This window comes from Pelophylax lessonae (genome assembly GCF_965119305.1).
Source record: "Pelophylax lessonae genome assembly, chromosome: 5".
NCBI classification, from domain to species: Eukaryota; Metazoa; Chordata; class Amphibia; order Anura; family Ranidae; genus Pelophylax; species Pelophylax lessonae.
The window spans coordinates 69,590,518-69,614,806 of NC_138772.1; the positions used below are offsets into that span (position 1 = coordinate 69,590,518).

General features: G+C 39.8%; 1 protein-coding gene across 1 annotated transcript in view; it reads left to right on the plus strand.

Annotated features, from left to right (window-relative positions):
* MALRD1 (MAM and LDL receptor class A domain containing 1) overlaps positions 1-24,289 on the plus strand; it is a 558,112-nt gene that overhangs the window by 384,253 nt on the left and 149,570 nt on the right. The window contains exons 26-27 of the mRNA XM_082259425.1: positions 8,610-8,767; positions 15,727-15,928. Coding sequence (XP_082115551.1) covers positions 8,610-8,767; positions 15,727-15,928 — 360 coding nt within the window. The remainder of the gene's footprint in view (positions 1-8,609; positions 8,768-15,726; positions 15,929-24,289) is intronic.

The following is a 24,289-nucleotide window of genomic DNA, read 5'->3' on the forward strand; positions in this document are numbered from 1 at the left end:
CATCCCTTGCATCATGTCTGCAGTCTCTGACCAACTCTTGCATCATGTCTGCAGTCTCTGACCATCTCTTGCATCATGTGTGCAGTCTCTGACCAACTCTTGTATCATGTCTGCAGTCTCTGACCATCTCTTGTATCATGTCTGCAGTATTTGACCATCTCTTGTATCATGTCTGCAGTCTCTGACCATCTCTTGTATCATGTCCGCAGTCTCTGACCATCTCTTGTATCATGTCCTCAGTCTCTGACCATCTCTTGTATCATGTCCACAGTCTCTGACCATCTCTTGTATCATGTCCACAGTCTCTGACCATCTCTTGTATCATGTCCACAGTCTCTGACCATCTCTTGTATTATGTCCACAGTCTCTGACCATCTCTTGTATCATGTCTACAGTCTGCAGCCTTTCAACCTAATTTACTGAAACTGTACTAAGGCACTCTAAACCCTGTGACAACCAATTAGAATTCACCTTTTGCTAGTGTGATGTCAGATAAGTAACACTTTAACATTTTGCTTTGTGCACGGTTTCTTGAACAATCTCTTGATGATCAACTTTCCCAGGAAGTTATAGAGGAACTGACTCACCGTTTACTGGTTACAGCTAATTTGGAAAGATTTGGTGTTGGTGCTTCATCTAGGCTACTGGGAAATTCATTTCTCTTGTGTGTTGTGGATGTTCTGGGACCTCTGCTATTTCGAAATTGGCTGAAGCAGTTCCATAGGAGCCTCCAGAAAGGCTTCTACATGGGGCACCCTGATTGCCATAATTGGTGCTCTCAATTGCTTTTATGGGAAGAGTTACAAGTAAAAGTAGAGATTAGAAAGTTGAGAGATTAACATGTGTGTGGTCACATTTTATAACATTTTATGATTGGGCATTGAGTGGAGCTTGGGCGGGACTTACTTTAATATGTGGGCGGGGGTCATCAAATTTAGGTCCGGCTGAAGCCCCTGGTCTTTTTCTCACCTAGCAACGCCCCTGCTCAGGAGGCTTAAAAGCTGCCAAAAAAAAAAAGAGAAAGTAAGGTCTCTATGAGCAGCCTGAGACTTTTTAGATATGGCAGCTACAGAAATAACTCCTACATAGAGAAATGCAAGAAATGCAAAATACCAGCAAATCTGGTATGTAATTATTTAAACTCAATGAGATATTTAGTTATATTTTCTCCTTAGTGTTGGCAGCTGGCAAACAACACTTTAGAGACCTAACACAGTTTTCTAAAAACTGAAATTTAATAAAGACTTTTTAAAGATATGCTTATTTGCATATCTTTAAAAAATCGTATTAATATTTTAAGGTATAGATACAGACCAGCTTTATGTAATTAATCTTACCAGTGCATGTTAATTCCCTTGTTTCCATGTATATCTTGTAATTATGGGTATGTTGGTTTTTGATGCCAAAGCAAGGTAAAATTAAATAATGCGCAGGATTGTAAAACTAGGACAAATTCCAACTTAAATATATAACTGAAGGCAAAACTTAATTTTTAGTTTTGGATAGGGGGGTATGGATTAGAGCACCTCGCAGTTTTAATTGCTGTCCGTGCCCCTGTTATGGAGATTCACCCTCTCTATATTTGTCATGTTTACCATTATCATTGAAAGTGAATTAAATTAAAGAAAATTCCATATTTTGGGTTGTCCCCAGAAAAGTAAAAAAGGGGAAATATTCTAATGGGGACACTAGTTCTGATGATCTGGGGGTTCCCAAGGGATTCCCTTAATTTGCAGAGATTTCCTCTTACTTCCTGTTTGGCTATGGGGCAAAAAGTGAAGGTAAATTTCCTGAATGGGACAAAGATGTAAAAAATATACTTTACATAGGTCATAACCCTCCCTTACTCTATCCAAAATGGGAAAAGTTTTGCCTATAGTTCTAAGAAAATAAATGTTGTTTTCCCTGCAGAAGTTAAAAAAAATAAAAGTTATCTCTTGCAGCAACGCTCTATATCTCAGACACTGCCCCCACCGCCCCACCCACAGACTCACCACTCTACAATTCAGCACCGGCCCACCTCCTGGTTAAATGACTCCCATGCTCATTCAACCCATCTCTTGTTAGCCCAGGGTGGAAGGCGTGCCATCAAGCTGACCTGGACTCACTGAAGAACTGTAATGTAGGCATACAGTAATTTAAATAGGGGGTGGGAGTCTTTGAAAGGCTGGATTTGGGCTTTAAAGAGACTTTGGGGTTGATTTATTAAAGACAAATAGACTGTGCTTTTGCAAGTGCAGTTGCTCTGGAATTTAGTAAATGAGGTGCATCTTCGCTTGTTCGCTTGGCAAAGAATACCCAATCGCATGCAAGATAAATAAAAAAAATAAAAAAAAAGCAATTTTGCTTGCATGTGATTGTGTGATGGAAGTCAGAAGAACTTCCCATCATTTACGAAGGTCTACAGCAACTGCACTGGTCTCTTTGCCTTTAGTAATTCAACCATTTTGCTCAGAAGTGCCTAACTGGATCTGCTGATGCCTCCAAAAGCCGAAAGGTGTGACCAGTCCCAGGATAGGTTCATTCAGTGCCAAGGGCAAGAATGTGGAGCTGCACCCCCCTTCCGACTCCTAATGCATGCTGTAGAATAGATGTACAGCCCTGTGTCCATTGCTCTGGCTGTCCATGGATGGCATGTAATGTGCACTGCACATGCATGCCCAATCACTTGCCTTCTACCAACTGGAAGGTAGTTGCCCATGCCTGTTGTGTTTTTCCTTTCAGCCGTGGGTGGATGGAGTGGAGAGTGGCCATGTGAGAGCACAGGGTCACAGCAGTAGCTGTCAGAGCAGACATGAAACTGCAGTCCACTGCTTGCCAGCCACTAGTAGACAGATGAAGTCTATTTTCTCCACTACAGGTGGCACTTATCCACAGCGGCAATGCAGGTAAAGGAGGAAGTCAAGAGGAGCCACGTTCCTGTATGATCTCAGTCACAGAAAGGCAGTGTGTGATTAGATGCTGACATCCCATGTGACTTTGGAGGCCATCTTTGGTCAGGCATGCGCAAGTCGCGCTGCGCTTTTTTTTTTCGCTTTCTGAATGGTCCCGTCATCTTCTGGGACGCCATTAAGGGTCCCAGAAGGCAGCGGGGGGAAGGAGGAGGAGCCAAACATGACGCAGATCACTGTTCGGCAATCTTACTAGGAAGTGGGAGCGGGTACCTGTCAAAACTAGTACCCGCTCCCCCTTCCCCCCCAAAAAGTGTCAAATGTGGCAGTGGAGGGTGCAAACAAGCGGAGCTTCCTCTTTTAGGTGGAGCTCCGCTTTAAGATGCTAACATTCACATGTAGGTTTTAAAAACTGCAACACTGTAGATTCCTTTTAAATGATTATAATCAGTTGTGAGAGGTGCTATTTTTCTAAATGTGTATTGCCAGAGTACATGTATGAAACAGACCTCCAGCAGAACCTTTTCAACCCCAATAGATAATTATATGCAGGAGTGTTATCACCTGAAATACTGTCGTTTTTTTTAACTAAATTGATTTTTTTCTGTTATTTTGGGCAGAATCATTATATTAAACAAATCAACTGAACGTCCCCACATTGCTTCTGACCTTCCATTCCTCATTAAATTGTTTATTGTCACTCCATAAAATGACAGTTGGAGGAATGAGGATGACTGTGTTAACTGAAAAATAGCAATTATTTTCTGTTATTCATTTGTGATTTTCAGAGTTTTCACAATAATGTGATTTCAAGCAGAAATGTCCCACAGTTGCATATATTTTTGCAATATTGTGATGTATTATATATATATATATATATATATATATATATAGTTTTGCAACCATTAAAAGCCATATCCTATTCTCCCCTCCCAGGGCTGGGAAGTGAGTCTGCACTGTCTTGACTCTAATATGTGGATGACCCAGACATAAAGATGTCTCAGTCTTTAACCTCCCTGGCGGTATGATTCTTTCGGATTTTAGGTGCTGAAAGCGGTACCATTATTTTGCATGTAATTCTTGAGAATGAGCAGCCCAAACCAAGTATATATATATATATATATATATATATATATATATATATATATATATATATATATGTATATATATATATATATATATATATGTATATATATATACATATACGTAGGCATTTGGCATTGAACACCAGAATTGGCAGGTCCACCACTGGCACCCTGTGTTTTTCACAGATCAGAGCAGATTCACCCTGAGCACATGTGACAGACGTCTAAAGGATCTAGACATGCAGTGGAGAATGTTTTGCTGCCTGTAACATTGTTCAGCATGACCGGTTTGGCGGTGGGTCAGTGATGGTCTGGGGAGGCATATCCATGGAGGGACAAACCTCTACAGGCTAGACAATGGCACCCTGACTGTCATTAGGTATCAAGATTAAATCCTTGGAGCCATTATCAGATCCTACGCTGGTGCAGTGGGTCCTGGGTTCCTCCTGGTGCACGGCAATGCCTGGCCTCATGTGTCGAGAGTATGCTCCAGGTCCTGGAGGGTGAAGGGATTGATACCATTTAATGGCCCCCATGCTCGCCTGACCTATGCTCGACATTAAGTTTCAGTCCATCCAACACTGCCAGGTTGCACCTCAGTCTGTTCAGAAGCTCAGTCATGCCCTAGTCCAGATCTGGGAGGAAATACCCCTGGACACCTTCCGTTGCCTCATTAGGAGCATGCCCCAACATTGTCAGGCATGCATATAAGCACGTGGGAGCCATACAAACTACTGAGTACCATTTTGAGTTGCTGCAATGAAATTTCATCAAAATGGACTAGCCTGCTGCACCATTTTTTAATTTTGATTTTAGGGGTGTCTTTGAATTCAGCCCTCTGTAGGTTGATAATTTTCATTTCCATCAAACAATGTGGCACCCTTTAGTTCCTTAGCCCCGTTCACACTAAGGCGACCTGCCTCACAGGTCGCCGCAGGTCGCCTCCCATAGGGAAGCTGCGGACCTGTTCTAATAGGAGCGACACAAGTCGCTCCGACTTAGAAAAAGGGTCCGGAGCTTCTTTGGGGCGACCAGGAGGCGACCGCCATAGACTTCAATGTTATGAAGTCCGTGGCGGCCGCTCCGAGGTCGCCGCGCGCTGCTCGCACCGCGATCTCGGAGGTCGCCCCGGGAAATAGCGTCGCGTGTATGTCAACCGGCGCTAACACATTACCCAGTCCATATCAGCATTGAGATCTGATGTGTTTTCAAAGTGTTCCTTTAATTTTTTTATGTATTTTTTTAAATGATAGTTTTTGTGTCCGGAGCTTTAATTGTGCCTAAGCAGTACCCCAAAGAATGCACAATTCCCAGAATTTCCCCTAAAATATATCAGATCAGTTCCTGGTATGCAAGTAGAACAGAAGAACTGTTGTCAGCGTGAAATTTTGGCCTTACGGGAGGAGAAGTGCCAAGGTGATGCCACTGGTGAAAGTCTTTAAAAAAAGCTCCAGTCACTGGTGGTGGTAATAATTTAGGGGTGGAAAAAAATATATAGAGAGAGTGATATATGGGGAAGACGTACCCAAATTCAGATTAGCAGCATCCCTCTTCCCCATTCAGACCTGTAATGAGCATGGCTCCCTTACTGCAAAGTCAAGTTTTCTGCCCCAGTCTTACCTAGCGGCTCCAAGCCATGTGACAATTTGTCACATGATCTGAATCAGGAAATAGGGATAGAAGATTTGTACATAGGCGCTGTGCAGGACAGACATCTGGCCTTTTACAGACAGCGTGTACTGGAACGCCGGGGCGTGGGATGGGTCTGTATCTGAACCTTGGAACAAGAATGTAATATATTACAGCTTGCCAGTCATTAGATGCTTACCAGGCATAAAGACTCCATTAGTTTTCTCTTTCCAGGCTAAGAACATGTTCAACAAGCCCAAACCAACTATTTACATATGATTTTTTTTTACTGTGCGTTCTTCTTTATAACATCTCGGGTATGATGAAGTTTGAAACACAAAATCATAAATTATAATATAATAAATAACTATAAATAAGTTAAAGTATATATATATGTGTATATATATATATATATATAAAGTATATATATAAAGTACAGTAAAACTGCAAGCAAGGGCACTGGGGGGAAAACTAAGGTCAATTTATTTTATTTAGTAATGTAATCCAACAGGATTACAATATATCAGTGTGTTTGTGTGTTTTACTTTTGAATTTGCCGCCGGTTCCACCCCCCTGTGACGCGACGCTCGCAGGGAATGGAAGGCGGGGCACAGAGCATCAGACGGAAGATCCGGTCGCCGTACACTGTCGGATCCTGGGGACAAGGTAAGTAACCTCTTCCAGGATCCAGCGACTTCTCACTGCTGGTACCCCGAGTGTGGCTCGGGGCTACCGCTAATGGCACTGAAATTCCACCCCAAACCAGGGAGGTTAATGACCAGGCCATTTTTTGCAATATGGAACTGCGTTATTTTAACTGACAATTGCGCGGTCGTGCGATGATGTACCCAAATAAAATTGATGTCCTTTTTTTCCCCCACAAATAGAGCTTTCTTTTGGTGGAATTTGATCACATGTGTGATTTTTATTTTTTGCTCTATAAACAGCGACAATTCTGGAAAAAAAATGTATTTTTTACTTTCTGCTAAATAACATTCCCAATAAAAAAAACTTAAAAAATCAATTTTTTTTCATTATTTTAGGCCAATATGTATTCTGCTACAATTTTTTAGTAAAAAAAATCCCAATAAGTGTATATTGATTGGTTTGCGCAAACGTTATCGCGTCTACAAACAAGGGGAAAGATTTATGTCATTTTTATTTGATTATTTATTTCTTCACTAGTAATTGCGGCGATCGGCAATTTTTAGCTGAACTGCGACTTTGTGGCGGACATATTGGGCATCTAACTGATATTTTTGACACTTTTGGGGGGACCAGTGACATTACTTCAGTAATCCGTGCCAAAAAATATGCACTGTTGCTCTACTAATGACACTGGCAGGGAAAGGGCGATCAAAAGGGTTAAATGTGTGCTCAGGGGGTGTTTTCTAACTTTTTGGGAAATGGGCTCCATGGATGAATACAGAGAACTGTGTTCCTAAATAAACTCCATGGGGAGTGATCGCAGGGGCACAGCGGACATCGGGACTGCTCCCCCTTTAGCCAATCAGTGCGTGCATGCGCCTCCGGCGGCGCACTCGCCCACACTAGCTGCTACACGAAGCGACGTACATGTATGTTGTTTTGCATAACAGAGCCAACCTGAAAAAAACCCAGTAAAACTACAGCAGCTGGTCGGCAAGTGGTTAAAGTGGAACTAAACCCTCCAAAGAAGCTGCCACCCTGTCCTCTGTTTGATCTTCAACTGCCATGGTGCTGCACATGTGATCAGTTATGACACCAACCCTTTGATGGTTTGACAGTTTGGTTGACAACACAACCAATGTGACAGTTACATTCCCGGCACATGCAAGGAATGTAAACTTTTTTTGAAACTGTTAAATCGATGGGTTTAATTCTGCTTCAAGCACAAACAGGTGTGAACCAAATACAGAGTATATGATCAATGAACAAACCTGTTATACAATAATGTTGAAGAAACTGTACAGTGTAATACATCCCAAACAAATATGTGTATAAGGACTCTTTCACATGGGTGGCAATCTCTACAACCCTCTGAAAAGAGATCTGTGGTGGAGGATGGTAGAGCAGCAGCTGCCAGGCATTCAGATGGCAGTCCTGCCACTTCCTGAATGTTTTTTTTTTTTGCCTTTTTTTTTAAACTCAAGAGGGATTTTGTATAATACCATGCCACAATGGCAAGCCAAGAGTTATACAGTTATGACAGTAAAATTAATAAACATTTTACAAAGCTGTACATTTTTTCAGTATCTTCTGAGGCCCATTGACTGCATAGGCTATTTTCTGGAAAAAGGTGAACGTAGCCTTTAAGTGTATGGAAATCAAAAGATAAAAGAAGCTCAGTTCACTAAGCTGTTAGACTGTGTTATTTGACAAAATTATTTTTAAAGGGTAACTCTACTTTCGCAGGGGGGATATCAAATAAAGAAAAAACAATATAGCATATACAATTTTGACACCAAGTCATATTGTAATTAAATGTTATTAAAAATTACCTTTCCTTTTCAATCTGCAACCGCTTTAATTTTCTGAAAATGCAATGCAATATGGCTACCTGGAGCTGTTCTGTACACAGAATGTATACTGACCACACCCCAGAAACATCATTTCCTGCTTGTGTGATTGGCTCACCAATTTTCCCAGAAGTCTGCACTAAGATACAAGTCAGATTTCTGGCATCCCCTGCAGCAAAAATGTCATTTTCGTGAGATACTTCTAATAGGAACATGTCTAAAGGGATGCAGGCCCAGCAGATTTCCTCATTAGTGCTCTGCAGCTGCACAGCTGATTTATAATTATGAAACCATTCCCATTACACCCACTCAGCACAGGGGCACTGAATAACAAAACGCTTTAACTTTCCTCACGTGACTATTTTAGTTGACTTTCTTTGCTATAAATAACAGTTGTTATTATAGACTTATAAATAAGTGAATTGAGCTTATGATCCAAAATAACAGATTTTCATTGTTAGTTACATGTGTATATGTGTTGATTTTCTTGTTTTTCCATTTATAAGGAAGCGGAAGGTTGTTCCTTTATGCCAACACATCTAATCAGCACGCTGGAGACAGGGCAAGAATTTTAACAACCAACTTTTTCCCTGCTGCTCGTGACATGTGCAGAGTGCGCTTTTGGTATTATATATATGGACCTCCGCAGTCCGGAATTCTAAAGGTTAGTGTTATAGAACACAAGCTTGATGTTTTTAAATGATCACTTTATTTGTCCAAAGGCATGATGCTATACCTACTGGAATACAGATTAAGAGTTTACATACATTTTAACCCTTTCACTGCCACCAACGTCTCATGCGTCTGTGGCAGCGGGGTTTTTTACACATACTCCTGGCTGCTACTGCATGGTGGATGCCGCTGAATGGAGGGAAGAAAGACAAGCGAACATCCCTTGATTGATCTTTCCTAGCCGTGAAGAACCTGGAAGCAACATGTATACCTAAACTTCCAGTTTCTGTTGACATTTTCCCTGGCCACTGTGGGCAGTGAAGAAGCTAATGGAGTGCGTTCTGGGCTCCATTAACTTCAATGAAAGACAGTTTAGACATCAGTGGTCCAAGAGAACCCGTTAAAAATACATTTTTATCACATATGGGACTTTTTGTTCCCTATGTGATATAAATAAAGTTACAGTAGAAAAATAAATAAAAAATAAGAAAGTGTCAAAAAATAAAGTTACATTTATGTACTAAGATGCCCCCCCCATTTTTTTTTTTGTAGCCTGCATTGCCCCCATGTATTTGAACACACAAATGTAAACACAGCTAACAGGGGTGCCTGTATACAAAAATGTTGCTTTCGCAACACATGGTACATAATACCGTCCAATAACAATAATTCTAGGGCCATCATTTACATTTAACTCTAAACTGATGACCTGTAGGAGTTTTTAAATTGATTCTAAAGAATATAGCCTTGATCCTCCTCTTCTCGGGTCCTCCACCAGTGCTGCTTGCTATGGGGGCACTTGTGCAGCTTGTTCCTGGGCCCCATCCTCACTCTCCCCTTTACTAACTCTGACAGCAGCAATGCCTCTCTGTCCAGTTTTTTTTTTTTTATTCTGTCATATGATTCCCCTTAACCACTTAAATACAGGGCACTTTCACCCCCTTCCTGCCTAAGTGGTTAAGGGGAATGCTATGACAGAATAAAAATAAAAAAACGGCGTAGATACAGCCATGAAGTCCAGGGCACAGGTGTCCGATCTGTCCGCCGCAATGACGCAGTCCCCCTAAAATTTGCTGATCGCTTCCATTACTAGTAAAAAAAAATAAAATTATCCTAAATCTATCCCCTGGTTCACCCCCTTCCTGCCAAGGTGGTTAAGGGGAACCCTATGACAGAATTAAAAAATAAAGGTGTGGAGTCCCCCCCAAAATCCATGCCAGGCCCTTTGGGTCTGGTATAGATTTTAAGGGGAACGCCACACCAAAATTGAAAAAAAGAAAACGACGTGGGGTCCCCCTCAAAATCCATACCAGGCCCTTACCTGAGCAAGCAGCCTGGCTGGCCAGGATAAGCGGGGGGATGGCCCCCACCTATGTGAATGGATATCGGGTACATTGTACCCCTACCTATTCACCAAAAAAGTGTACAAAAAAAATAAAGACAAAAGCCAGTTTTTAGTTTCAATGTTTTTTATTGGTTTTCTGTAACAATAAAAGCCAGTTTTTGACAAGTCCCTTATTAAAAAAAAAAAAAATAAAATATCGTCTCTCGATGTAAATCAATCGTAAAGCACGTCGCACCTGAAAAATAGAAAAAAAAAAAAAAGAAGCTCCCGCCTCTTCACATGCCTCCCGCGTAATGAGTTGTTTGAGTTGTAACAGCTCTTTTATAGGAATCTGACGTCACAAGACGGGGTGGTGCCACCAGGTGGTGCCCCCGCCCCTTTCCTTTTAAAGAACTGTCCCAGCTCCAGCAGCTCATTACTCTGAAGGCCTGGGAAGAGGCCAATCGGTAAATTATTCGCTGCACTAGCAGTGCATTATGGGCTGCTCATCGGCGGGCGAGCTTCCCGCCGAGCGCCCCATTTGTTCCTGTGTTTAGCGAACACACGAACGCCTGATGTTTGAGTCGAACTTACGTTCGACTGGAATATAAAGCTCATCCTTAGTAATCAGTCCTTTGAAAAAAATTTCAGTTGACCGAGAAAACCAATGCAGTTAAAGCACAGATCAGCAGTCCTCTCCAAACTTATATCTGATGCACTGCTGTGTTCTGTGAAGCATAAACCAGCTTACTCATCTCTAGTGAGCATGTCCAGCTAGAGAAATTAACATTTTTTTCTTAATGATGTATTTGATAATGTCTGCTGATATCATTTGCGGGAATTTTAACTGGCAGGACACTAAAGCTAGCCAAAGATGGATAGTTTCAAACAAAAATTCTTAGGAAAAGTCTTAGGAGAAATCGTACGAAAATTAAAAAATGTGTTTGCTGTTCGAAATATTTTGATTGCTTTTAACATTTGATTTTTGAATGGATGGGCTTTACCGAATGAAAACCACAATCACTGTTTGAAATTCCTTTGTTTGCGAAAAATTTTCCATCCTGTTCCTGCAAATGTTATCGTCAATGCAGTCAACAATGAATGGCAATTTGACCCCAATAGTTATTAGAGAAATTTGCAACCTTTCTTCGAACCTTGTTTACCCAGGAAGTTCAAAATTCTACCCATCTATTGGCAGCTTAAAGCTGTTCATGTACGTGTGGAATTTTACTTTAAAATGTTAATTTTCAAAACATTTATTACCTTTTTAACGGATAATGAGGACAAATCGATGTTAATTTTTGACCGTATTGATGAGAAAATCCAAAGGCTCAAGATGTCAAATTTTTGTTGTTTCTTATCTAAAATAACAGAATAATGTAAAAGTGGAATAAACTCTTGTAAAAAATGTTCTGTAAATAGGCACCCAGGAGGTTTATGCCATAATGTTCTAGTATGCAACGCACAATTATGACAGACTTACCTGTCAAAGGATGGTCTCCAGATCTGCATTGTCAGTGTTCAGGCACTTCCATCTTCACCCGTTCTTCCTTCCAGGTTCAATCTGTTCAGCCGCTGGAATGGCCAGATGGCAATGGCGTCCACTACGCACAAAGGCATTAGATTCACTTCATCACTGCATGGAGCGGTGCCGTAAATGTACTATGAGCTGTGCATGCGTGACGGTGTACAATACTGCTGATAAGCAGGGGGATGCATTTTTAACAGAAGAGACCAATAGGGTCTCTTCCATCATAAAAAAACCCCTGCCTATCAGTGTTTTTTAAAATTTAAAACGTAATTCCACTTTAATGTGATCATCAGTCAGGAAAAATTATTTGTATTGCATTTGGATACTATTGTAAAGGATTGAAAACGGAACATTAACATACTTTACATTGGCATGGCAATTGAACAAACTTTTTGAGTCAATGACAGACACATCTAATGCTCTTTCAAGCAATTTTTCAGGAATGATTGTTGAAAAACTAACACAGCATGACCAGCTTAGGGATTCCTGTAAGAGGGCTTAATTAAGAGATAGCTTCCAAGTATTTTTACCCACCCATTGAATGCCAACATCCCATAAGGATAAGGAGAATTGTACCCTGTATAGATGTTGATCGTTGAATGTATACTGATTGCAGATTGTAAATATGGTATTATGTATCTTTTTAAATGTTTTCATGAGTTGTTATATGGAATGCCTCTAAAGTCCCATCCATACTTTCTTCGTTTATGACTTACTTAGATATATTATACCAGCTTTGGTTGATTAAAAGTACATTGCTTTTTAATAACCTGAAAGAGGCAATTGATTGTTTTAACCTTAGTTGCAGTCCAGACTTATCATATTCTGTATATGAAAAAGACCTCCGGCTATATTAGTATAGCCGTATAAGAAAATATTGGCAAAGGCAGTATTCATTGACACTTTTTTTGTGTTGAACAGTACATTTTTCAAGACCAGCTCTCCTCCTTTTGTTAGATCACAGCTTTGAGAAATCAATCAAAAGTACATTGTACTGTTAGTCTGAAGGAGAAATATCCCTGAATACAACCATATATGGATTATACCTTGCACATAAAGGAATAAGAAAAAAAACCTTGAAAACAAAATATTTTTTATTGAATTATTAGTAAAAACTGTTTAAAGCCAGTAATAAAAAAAAAAAAAAAAAATTCTGCAATCAACACAGAAATAAAGTCCATCTTTAAACCAAAAAATGATACATTTTTAATACAACCACAAATTTAAAACATTTACAAAAGGTGTTATAATAAATCAAATAATAAGTCCATAAACATGTGCAATAATTCCCACACCATGTACCTATTGTATAATCTTTTATATTCTGCTGAGTAATCTTCGAACAAAACAACAAGGACCACCACCACAGTGAAGTGTGCATTCACAGTCACTCCAGTGACCTCTAAATAATAAAGGTCAACAAGTGCTTTGGGATAGATATTAACTCATCCAAATCGATCACACACTCTGCATTAGATTTTCGAAAATTCTCCTATATCTCTCATTAACACTCCAAAGACACCACCACATTAACCGGTTGCCACATGGCCTATGGCAGAGTTACTGCGGGGCCGGCCTCTTGTCCCTCTGGGTGGACGTCATTTGACATCCTCCCGGATTGTGCCTTGTGCGTGCCCGTGGGGCAGTGCTGCGGTACAATCTGTTGCCAGTTGTGTTCACTAGACACAGCCAAGGACTGATCACTGTACCAGACACCAGTGTGTGTATGTATATATATATATATATATATATATATATATATACTGTAAATATATATATATATATATATATATATATATATATATATATATATATATATATATATATATATATATATAATTTTTTTTTTTTAAGTTTATTAATTTTCCAAAAAAATTACAACTTACTTACAAATTACAATTACAAAAACTCGCCATGCCTCTTACTAAATACTTTGGACTGTCTACATTCCAAAAAGAGGTCATTTGGGAGATAAATTATACTGTCCTGAAATTTTTGGGCCTCAAGAAATGACATCGGCCGTCAGTAAATCAGGACTGATCAATTTTCATATATATATATATATGTGTACCATAGTTTGTGGACTGTATAACTTTCCTACAGACTAAATAATATATACTGATTCAGGTAATTTTCATCAAAGAAATGTAGTAGAATACAGTGTGGTCTAAATTTATGAAGATATATTATGTTTTTGCAAAGTTTTATAACAGAAACAAAGAAAAACTTGTTTTTTTTCACAATTTTTGTTTTCTCTGTTTATTTAGCAAGTAATAAAAAAAAAACCCAGTGGTAATTAAATACCACCGAAAGAAAGTTCTTTTTATGTGAACAAAATTATAAAAATTTAGTTTGGGTACAGTGTTTCATGACCGTGCAATTGTCATTCAAAATGTGACAGCTCTGAAAGCTGAAAATTGGCCTAGGCAGAAAGGGGGTAAAAGTGCCTGGTATTGAAGTGGTTAAACAAGAAAAGTACAATAGTGTAGCTGATTGAGGTAGAGATCATGACATCATCTGTGTGACTCTCCACCTCAGAGGAACCTATCAGAGGAAGCTTTTTATTAATTTTGAATTCAGTTTTGTTCTGGGTGTGGGACCGGAAGTTCTCTTCCCACTGTCAGAGCACAGCGCAGCATACTGTATGTAGCTGAGGCTACATACAGTTTATATAGCATGCCCAGCAGGCTTCAATGCATGTAAAAAAACATCTATGCGCTGCTCCACCCACAGCCACCCCTAAAACTCACATGAGCATTCTCTCAATCCAGCAATGTGTGCAAGAGCCTCGGCTGTCCTGGGACTCCTCAATGACTGAGGCAATCACAGCCAGTAAACCAATAAAGAGAAACAGCATTGGTTTTGCACAGAGCCGCCCTGATCCTCCTCTTTTTGGGTCCACTGCTGGCGCTCCTAGCTCCTCCCCCTAAACAGTGCCCCCAATTGCAAGCCACTTGCTATGGGGGCACTGGTGCATGCTTGCTCCTGAGCCCTGCTCTATGCCTCTATAAGCCACATAGAGCCGTGACTTGCCCCCCGCTCTCTCCTCAATGGCTCACGTGCTGTGATTAAAAGCAGTGGGAGCCAATGGCTCATGCTGTTGTCTCAGCCAATGAGAAGAGGGAGTCCCGGGACAGCCGAGGCTCTCATGCATGTCGCTGGATCAAGAGGGGGCTCAGGTGAGTATTGGGGCTGTAGGGGGGGGAGAAGCACATAGAAGGTTTATTTTTACCTTCATGCATGAAGGTAAAAACCTTCAGCCTTTACAACTACTTCAACAGTTAAGTCCATTTCTGGCAGATCAAAAGGGATTTTTCTGTGCTTGCAGGTTCTTTAAGGGGTTAAAACATGACAAATGTGCATACATTGCACAGATGTACTACATATATGTTTGTTTTTTCTTATATGCCTTGACATACACTTTAGGTGCCATCTCTGCCTTTGAACTCCCAGTTCTTTCCACCCACCCTCTCCAGCCCATTTGAGAAGAATCAACTCTCCCTGTTGGGATTTTCATTTATGTTACATTATAGTGATTGCAGCAAAAAGAGTGAGACTGTAGGGGATCGTGGGGACAAAGCCAGATAATTTGCCAGGAAAATTCTCCCTCCTTCAATCAGTGTTCACTTTGTAAGTGAAATGTGAGCTGTAAGTGGACTGATCCTTTTACAAGCACCCAGTGCATATCATTTTTTTGCATGAGCTTTCAGTTATCAAAATCCCTACAAGCACATTTCCCGATATTTGGACACTCTGTCTACATTAGTATTTCTACTTTCCCATCATCCTATTTTGTCAGTGGAATACAAGACAAAATTGATTGTTTACCTTTCGCGGCTTTCAAAGTCATTCACTTTTTTCCATGATGGGTTTGCATTTATCATAAGAGTTCTTTAAAGCAAGACTGATCGGTTTTATCGTTGACACAAATTGTCTCCTTTTTTCCTCCAGCTGTCTCAACCATCAATCAGTCTGCACAGTCCAGGGTGTCGGAGACTGACCTAAAACTTGGAAATTATGTTTAATGCTAATTTTAATATTAGCCTGCCACTGTACAGTCTGTTCCTATTTATTTTTATCCATGTATATTCAACAGGTATTCATGGTCACTGAATACGGACTGAACATCCTTTTGTGGTCAACTGGGGAGAGCGAGGAAAGGAGGTGGATGTATGGCAGTGTTATCTTGTCCAGCAGTAGCCCGTTTCAGGTGGCGTTTGAGGCGCAGTTAGGGGCAGATGCAAGCGTTGACATTGCCTTAGACGATATATCTTTTACGTTGAACTGTTATATGGAAGGTAAGTCTGGAAATATGTACTAAGGCCATGTGCTTCCCAAGTGTTCACCTTATGGTTATAATGTTACTGAATGGCTTATAGAAATGACCAGGAGCCAATCAGTGTAGTTTTTGATCATGTGATCTCTGAGATTGGCTACCAGAGTGGTCATACTTGTGTAGCACAGCCCGGGGACTGATCTGGCTGTTTGGTTCCAGGTTTCATTCCTTGATAGGCACACAGCAGCCAGGCACATGGTAGTTCACAGTCACTCAAGTCAGAGAACAGGCTGCACATATCTTTTTGTATAATTTATTTTGTTAGAGAACTGGGATAGGGTGAGAGTGAGCATTAGGATACTCCAATAAGCTTCAAACAAAATTTAGTAGAGGATACTAAAACTGATATATTACTTCAGGGTAAGGGCACCCCTTTTTAAGGGAAAGTAAACTGGTACTAAACAGGGACTCCTCAACAGAAGTTTAGTCCTGAATGTACAAAGAATAAGCTCTCCCAAATGAGGCCAAAGAAAGGCTCCAAGTCCAGAAAGCTGGTACAGCCAGTCCCCGGGTTACAAACAAGATAGGGACTGTAGGTTTGTTCTTAAGTTGAATTTGTTTGTAAGTCAGAATAGGTAAATTTTTTAAGTGTAGCTCCAGCCCAAAGAATAATTTTTACATTTTTTGGATAGCATAGGGAAGAGTTACCACCCCTGTAACTTTTGTTTTGCTGTCTGTGCCCCTGTTCAGAAGATTTCACCTCACTTTCTCTCCCTATGACAACTGGATTTTGAAATTTTTGGGTTATTGTGGAAACCAGGATTGGTGATAAATCTTCAGTGGAGACACCTTTTTCCCATTGGAACTCTTACAGGAGTGAATTAGCCTTCCTAGGGGTAGATTTCTTGTGTTTGTCTCTCTCCGTATGTAAGTAGGAGTCGTTTGTAAGTCGGATGTTTGTAACTCGGGGACCGCCTGTACTTGTTGTGTCCTGAATACTGTGTTGCTGCCTGCAGTATTGGTTTCTGTACTTGGGTTGCCTGTGTCCTGGATCTTTAGATGAGCTCTCAGCATAAATTCAGGAGGCCAGGCTAAGGGACCCCAGCCAAAACAGAAGTCGGGACTCCTAACAGGATTCTTTCAGTTGCAGGTAAACTCCCAAGGGTGCCACAGCCCCCCTAAAAACTAAATTTAACACTAGATACCTACTGAGGAGCTACACTAGAGAATCCTAAAATATTTTCTCTGCAATTAGACCCACTCTTGCACTTGCCAGGCTAGTTTTGTCTTCAAAAAAGAGATTTTACTTTCAAAAGGCAGTGGCATTTAGGGCTCATTCATGTGCACTTAAATCCGGATATGGATTGCTCCTCAGAGAGCATTTGACAGGCAGGGGTAGGGGGTCTTTGTATCACCTCCACACTGCCTATTCTTACCCCCTTGAACCCCTCATTAGCGTGCTGCAATTGTATGCATTGCATACAGTTGCAGGGTACTTGCAGAGCTGCCCCAATAATTTCAATGGGTCTCGCTATGCTGGTGCTATGCCCGCTGAAAGCGAATGGGGGTATAATTCCTGCTGCAGCATGTGTATACCCCTGGCCACTGCTTCTGCAACTAAAGGGGGAGTGGCTTAACCTCAGAGTTTTACCTCCCCTCAACTGCTAATGTGAACAAGCTTTTAATGATTTAATGAGTGAAACTATCAAATCATGTACTGTATTTTTGTGCATGTGTTTGTGACATAAATACAACACTGGGAAGATTTTCGACAAGCAAGTGACATTGAGCTTTTCTGCAAAATTTTCAAATGGAAGTGAGTATATTAGTACATTACAATTAGCGGTTGCAACATGTTTGATTAGGATGAATTAGCGACCATGGTCATTGTTCACAACCAACATGTCTGGGGGTTTTAGCCCTGGATGAGGTAAGCTGGACTTGCATGTATACCAGGAGAATTACTCTCTTGTATGGAAATTCTAAAAAATAATTTCTCAGAGCATTACCATCTTTGACACAACTTATTTAGTTTGAAAGCCCTTAAAATTTTGTACAGACCTGCTATTTGAGTGGATTTACAAATGTATTAAACAGGTTTCTTTTGTGTCTAGGCCTTTTCTTAAACGAAAACCACATTTACAATTAGAATTTCATTTGAGAAAAATTTCCATATTTACATTTTTTTAGATATGCAGGTGATCAAATGTTTACATTTTTTTTAGATATGCAGATGAAAAAAAAACATACCTATTGTAAATTATTATTATACATGACATCTACAGTGCCAGGAGTTTGCCTAGCGCTTCACAGGCCAGTACACATTTTGGTACCTCAAATGTTAGACCTATACCTGGGTATATTTGACCCATTGTTTCCAAGAATGGTGTGACAGACTCACCTAGGACAGAGACTTTTGGGGGAACTGCAGGCTAGCCTCTTGCCTACTGACTATGGGCCCTGGCTTTAAAGGGAACACTGCTCTTTTGGTTGTGGGTTCCTGGGGGACCCTTGGAGTGGTCTTGTTTTGGATTCAGGTTTGTGTCTCTCCAGAACACAGACTCTGGGAGTCTAGGCCCGGGATTAATGTTAAAGGCCAGATGGCACATTACCAGCCTTGACTGCTCAACACTGGGTAACTCATAGCAGATGGTCTCAACAGCTCAAGCCACCTGTCTTTCACCCATTGTTAATTTTGCTAATTAACACACCTATTGTCTGCTATAAAACTATTGTGGAGAAGTGTTTATACTTGTAATAATGTGTATTGTACTTTGTGAGCTCGATGCCGGCAAGTCTGACCTAGAATGAGACCTCTGAGTGTCCAGGTGGCTAGTTGTTTAACCTCCCTGTCGGTATGATTGTTTCCGATTTTAGGTGCTGAAAGCGGTACCATTATTTTGCATGTAATTCTTAAGAACGAGCAGCCCAAACCAACTATTTACATATGATTGAAAGAGGTATTGAATGGGATTGTGGTATATCCATAGGGTGGGGACCAAGAGAAACCCATTGGAATTCCCAAAAAGTGGACTTTAAAGGGCTGGTATAGTAATAGGTGAGCAAACAAGGGAGTAAAAATATATAAATTTATTGAAATATATTGTTAAAAACAGAAATCAGCATGATTACTTCACATATGGTAACTAACAACATAGTTTGAACATAAAGACATAGAATTAGTCCATAAACAACTCAACCATGTTGAAACATTGAAGGTATTTTCTTGGTGATGGTTCGACGCGTTTCGCCAGAGAAAAGTAATCGGCTTCTTCAGGAACCAATTGTTTGAGACTAAATGGGGCCTCTAACATTAGACATATACAAAAAGGAGAAGAAAAACAGACATAAACATTCATAAATAACCTTCATGTTATATCATTGGAGCATAGTTGATACATAACATATCAAGCTCCTATTGAATGGAATAAAAAACAACTATACATTATTGGTCAACTTGCTCACCTAGTTCACAATGGGGTTAACATAATAGGATTCGAGATATCCCTAGTTATCCAGTGAGGCCAGGATGCAAATAGCCCTCTCCAATAGATCCTCAAATAGGGCTCCTAGGAACTCCTTTATGAGGGTAGATGGACCGAACCTCTTCCAAGTTTCCCAAGGGGATGAATACATCCGATAATCAATGCCAATGAGTAACCTCAATGTTGTCACCATGGGGTCCTCAGCAACGATACGATGTTGGAGGCAAGGGATTGATAAAATAAAAGCCCAGAACCACTCTGTAGTGTTTCCATGATGTGTTCTCTTTTCCTTTTATCATGGAAACACTACAGAGTGGTTCTGGGCTTTTATTTTATCAATCCCTTGCCTCCAACATCGTATCGTTGCTGAGGACCCCATGGTGACAACATTGAGGTTACTCATTGGCATTGATTATCGGATGTATTCATCCCCTTGGGAAACTTGGAAGAGGTTCGGTCCATCTACCCTCAAAAAGGAGTTCCTAGGAGCCCTATTTGAGGATCTATTGGAGAGGGCTATTTGCATCCTGGCCTCACTGGATAACTAGGGATATCTCGAATCCTATTATGTTAACCCCATTGTGAACTAGGTGAGCAAGTTGACCAATAATGTATAGTTGTTTTTTATTCCATTCAATAGGAGCTTGATATGTTATGTATCAACTATGCTCCAATGATATAACATGAAGGTTATTTATGAATGTTTATGTCTGTTTTTCTTCTCCTTTTTGTATATGTCTAATGTTAGAGGCCCCATTTAGCCTTTAAACAATTGGTTCCTGAAGAAGCCGATTACTTTTCTCTGGCGAAACGCGTCGAACCATCACCAAGAAAATACCTTCAATGTTTCAACATGGTTGAGTTGTTTATGGACTAATTCTATGTCTTTATGTTCAAACTATGTTGTTAGTTACCATATGTGAAGTAATCATGCTGATTTCTGTTTTTAACAATATATTTCAATAAATTTATATATTTTTACTCCCTTGTTTGCTCACCTATTACTATACCAGCCCTTTAAAGTCCACTTTTTGGGAATTCCAATGGGTTTCTCTTGGTCCCCACCCTATGGATATACCACAATCCCATTCAATACCCCTTTCTTTGATATTTAATAACCAGGATGTGGGCTTGGTTTAGTAGTCTTTTTGATCTGACTGTATAACAATTCTTTCCCAATATTTACATATGATTTTTTTTTACCATGCGTTCTTCTTTATAACATCTCGGGTATAATAAAGTTTGAAACACAAAATCATAAATTATAATATAATAAATAACTATAAATAAGTTAAAGTATGTATATATATATATATATATATATATATATATATATATATATATATATTTATATATATATATATACTGTGTGTATATATATATATATATATATATATATATATATATATATATATATACATACTTTACATACTTTAACTTATTTATATATATATATATATATATATATATATATATATATATATATATATATATATATATATATACGTTTATATATATATACAGTGGAACCTTGGTTTACGAGTACCTCTGTTTACGAGCGTTTTGAAAGACGAGCAACATTTTTTTCAAAAAACTGTCTTGGTATACGAGCACTGTCTTGATATACGAGCAGTTTTATACTCTAAAAGCATGCCATCCCCTCTGTAAATGCACTCTCTCACATACCATTATGTGTCCCAGCGCTTGTACAGTGTATAAACATGCCGATTTATATTGTTTTAGAGTGTCCCTGCACTTACTGTATGTATGTGTCTCCTCGTTTCTCTGCCTCTCTCTCACCTCGTCTCCCTGCTCTACCCGGCGGGAGGGGCCGATCACTCCTTCTGACGTCATCTGAGGAGGAGGGGAGGAGGAAGCAGAGGGCTGCAGTGAAGTGAGTGAACAGCCAGACAAGCACTATACAGTATAATCGGCATCTGTTATGTAGTACAGCACGAATACAGGGACACATAATGTTTAACAAAGGAGATGGCATACTTATACTGTACAGTAATGTACTACTTTATATATAACAGCATATCTTTATATTACTATAAATGCTTGTGGAACGAATCATCTGAGTTTCAATGCTTTCCTATGGGAAAACTTGCTTTGATATACGAGTGTTTTGGATTACAAGCAAGCTGCTGGAACGAATTATACTCGTAAACCAAGGTTCCACTGTATATATATATATATATATATATATATATGTGTATAGATATATGTGTGTGTGTTTGTATATATATATATATATATATATATATATATATATATATAAAGTACAGTAAAACTGCAGGAAAGGGCACTGGGGGGCAAACTAATGTGAATTTATTTTATTTTTTAATGTTATCAGTGTGTTTGTGTTTTTTACTATTTGAATTTGCCGCCGGTTCCACCCCCCTGCGAGCATCACGTCGCAGGAGACGGAAGGCAGGGCACAGAGCATCGGGCGGAAGATCCGGCCGCCGCACACTGCCGGGATACATCGCTGGATCCCGGGGACAAGGTGAGTACCCTCTCTTACAGGATCCAGCGATCTCCCTAGCAGTACCCTGAGTGTGGCTTGGGGTTACCGCTAATGGCTCTGAAATTTCACCCTGAGCCACACTCGGGTATACCGCTAAGGAGGTTAATCAACTTAATGTTTCTAGTATATGTTGGATAATTTGACTAAACTCTTAAGGATCCTCTATGATGGGATTAGCCATGACTCAGCGGTACTTTGTTATCTAAACCATTGTGTGATGTTTTGGATAAAAATATTTGGGTCATTGTTCAAGTGGTGACTGACCTACTGCTTAAGTGTATAAAAAGCTTGTATTCTTGTTCAACAAACAGTTCCCGTTTTGCAGCTAAGCTAATCCCTTTTAGTTCTTGGTTGCAATATGTGGCTATAATATCTGATATCTATGTTCAGACTGGAAGAAGCGGTATTCTGACTGAAGCACTCAAGCGGAGTGTGGGTCAGTTCCGTCACAAATGGCTCCAATTTTTCCCTATCAGCTCTAGTTTTTGAGATACAGCATACATACCATATACTACTCTTCACTCTGGTCACCTGTCAAAAATCAGAATATAAATATAGTAAAATACATTGGGATGATTCAGGAATCACTATTGTGAAGTAGCCATTACCTCTACGGTGTTTAATCTGCAAAAATGAAAAGATATGAATGGCAATATATGCACACCTGCTATACGATCATAACCATAATACAGTTATTAAATTACACGTTATAATCCAATGTTTGCAAAGTAAAATTACAGTTGGAAATACATAATCACTCTCACTATATCTGCTAACTTGTATGCAAAAACACAGAAACTAGGTAACAGAACAATATGATCAGAAAAATCTTTTCAAAAACAAACAAAAATTATATACGTTTGACCATATTTAAGAAAATAGAGCTGATGCAGTTTAGCCAGTGCAATTTTCTGAATCAGCACCCCAAATAACCCCAAGAACAGGTCTAAAAAGCAAAGCGACAAGAAAAAAGGTTTATTGCTGGGCTGTGTAATGTTAGCAGTGTGTATTATTGTCTTAAAAACATTTTTCTGATTGAAGCTTGTAATTTTTTACATGGGGGAAGCCATATTTTCTCTTTTCATATGCATATTTTGTTTTTTTATGTTCTAAATGTAAAACACAGGCTCTCTGCAGCCCTATATATAGTGAAACACTCACAATGCTCCTGATATCAGAGAGATCATGTGACTTTGAAAAATGCTTTAGGGCACACGAAGAAGCTTAAAGCGAAATTAAACCTACTTATCCTTTACAGCCACAGATGGTGTCTTCTTAGCCTCTATTTAGGTATTTAATGTAGATCTGCAGTTGCCATAGTGGTGCACATGTGATCAGATGTGACGCCAGACAATTGGGGGCTTGGGTTCAGTTAAGAGGTGACATTAGCACACTGGCAACTGTGACAGTTATCATTGAAGGCATGTCTTGTATGTAACTGTTATTGTCAATCAGTTACATCGGGAGATACGCTATAAATGCTCTTTTTTTAAAAGGAAGAGTAAAAGAGTTTCCTTATTGTAGGAATAGATACTCCTCCCTTCCCAAAATATGGCCGGCACAGCTATATAAACTTACTGGGCATTCCACCCCAAACCATGGCTATCATTATAGACATGCCTCACCTTCTTGTAACTCTAGCATAAGCTATTCTGGGAAAGCTTTCCAAAAAATATTTTGAGATTTTGAAGTATGTGCTTATTCAAACAAAAGAGCATCTGTCAAATCAGGTACTGATGATGGAGGAAAAGACCTGTCTAGGTAATCTCAAATGTTTTCAGTAAGGGTCGGGATAGGGCTCTTCATTTTCTCCACACCAAACTGGTCCAACCAAGTGCACAGGTGCACAGTCATGCTGGAACAGAAAATGTCCTTCCTCAACTGCTGCCATAAAATTTTCATCTTATGATGTAGCATTAACAGTACCCTTCACTGGAATCAAGGGGCCTAGCCCAAGCCCTGAAAAACAGCCCCATATCACTATCCATCCCTCCAACACTATACAGTAGGCACCATATAGTTCAGAAGGTAGCATTCTCCTGGCATTCACCAAACCCAGATTCATCCATCAGACAGCCAGATTTGTGATTGTGATTTGCCATTCTAGAGAACATGTTTCCATTACTCTCATGGTGGTGCTCAACCTTTTGAAGAACCTAGGCTACTTAAAGTGATACTAAAGATTTTTCTTTAAAAATATCAAACATGTTATACTTACCTGCCCTGTGAAGTGGTTTTGCCCAGAGCAAATGCTGATCTTGAAGTGCAGAGGAGGGGTTTGGGGTCTTTTAGACCCCAGATCCCTCCATAAAGAGTACCTGTCACTGCCTATTACTGTCACAAGGGATGTTTACATTCCTTGTGACAG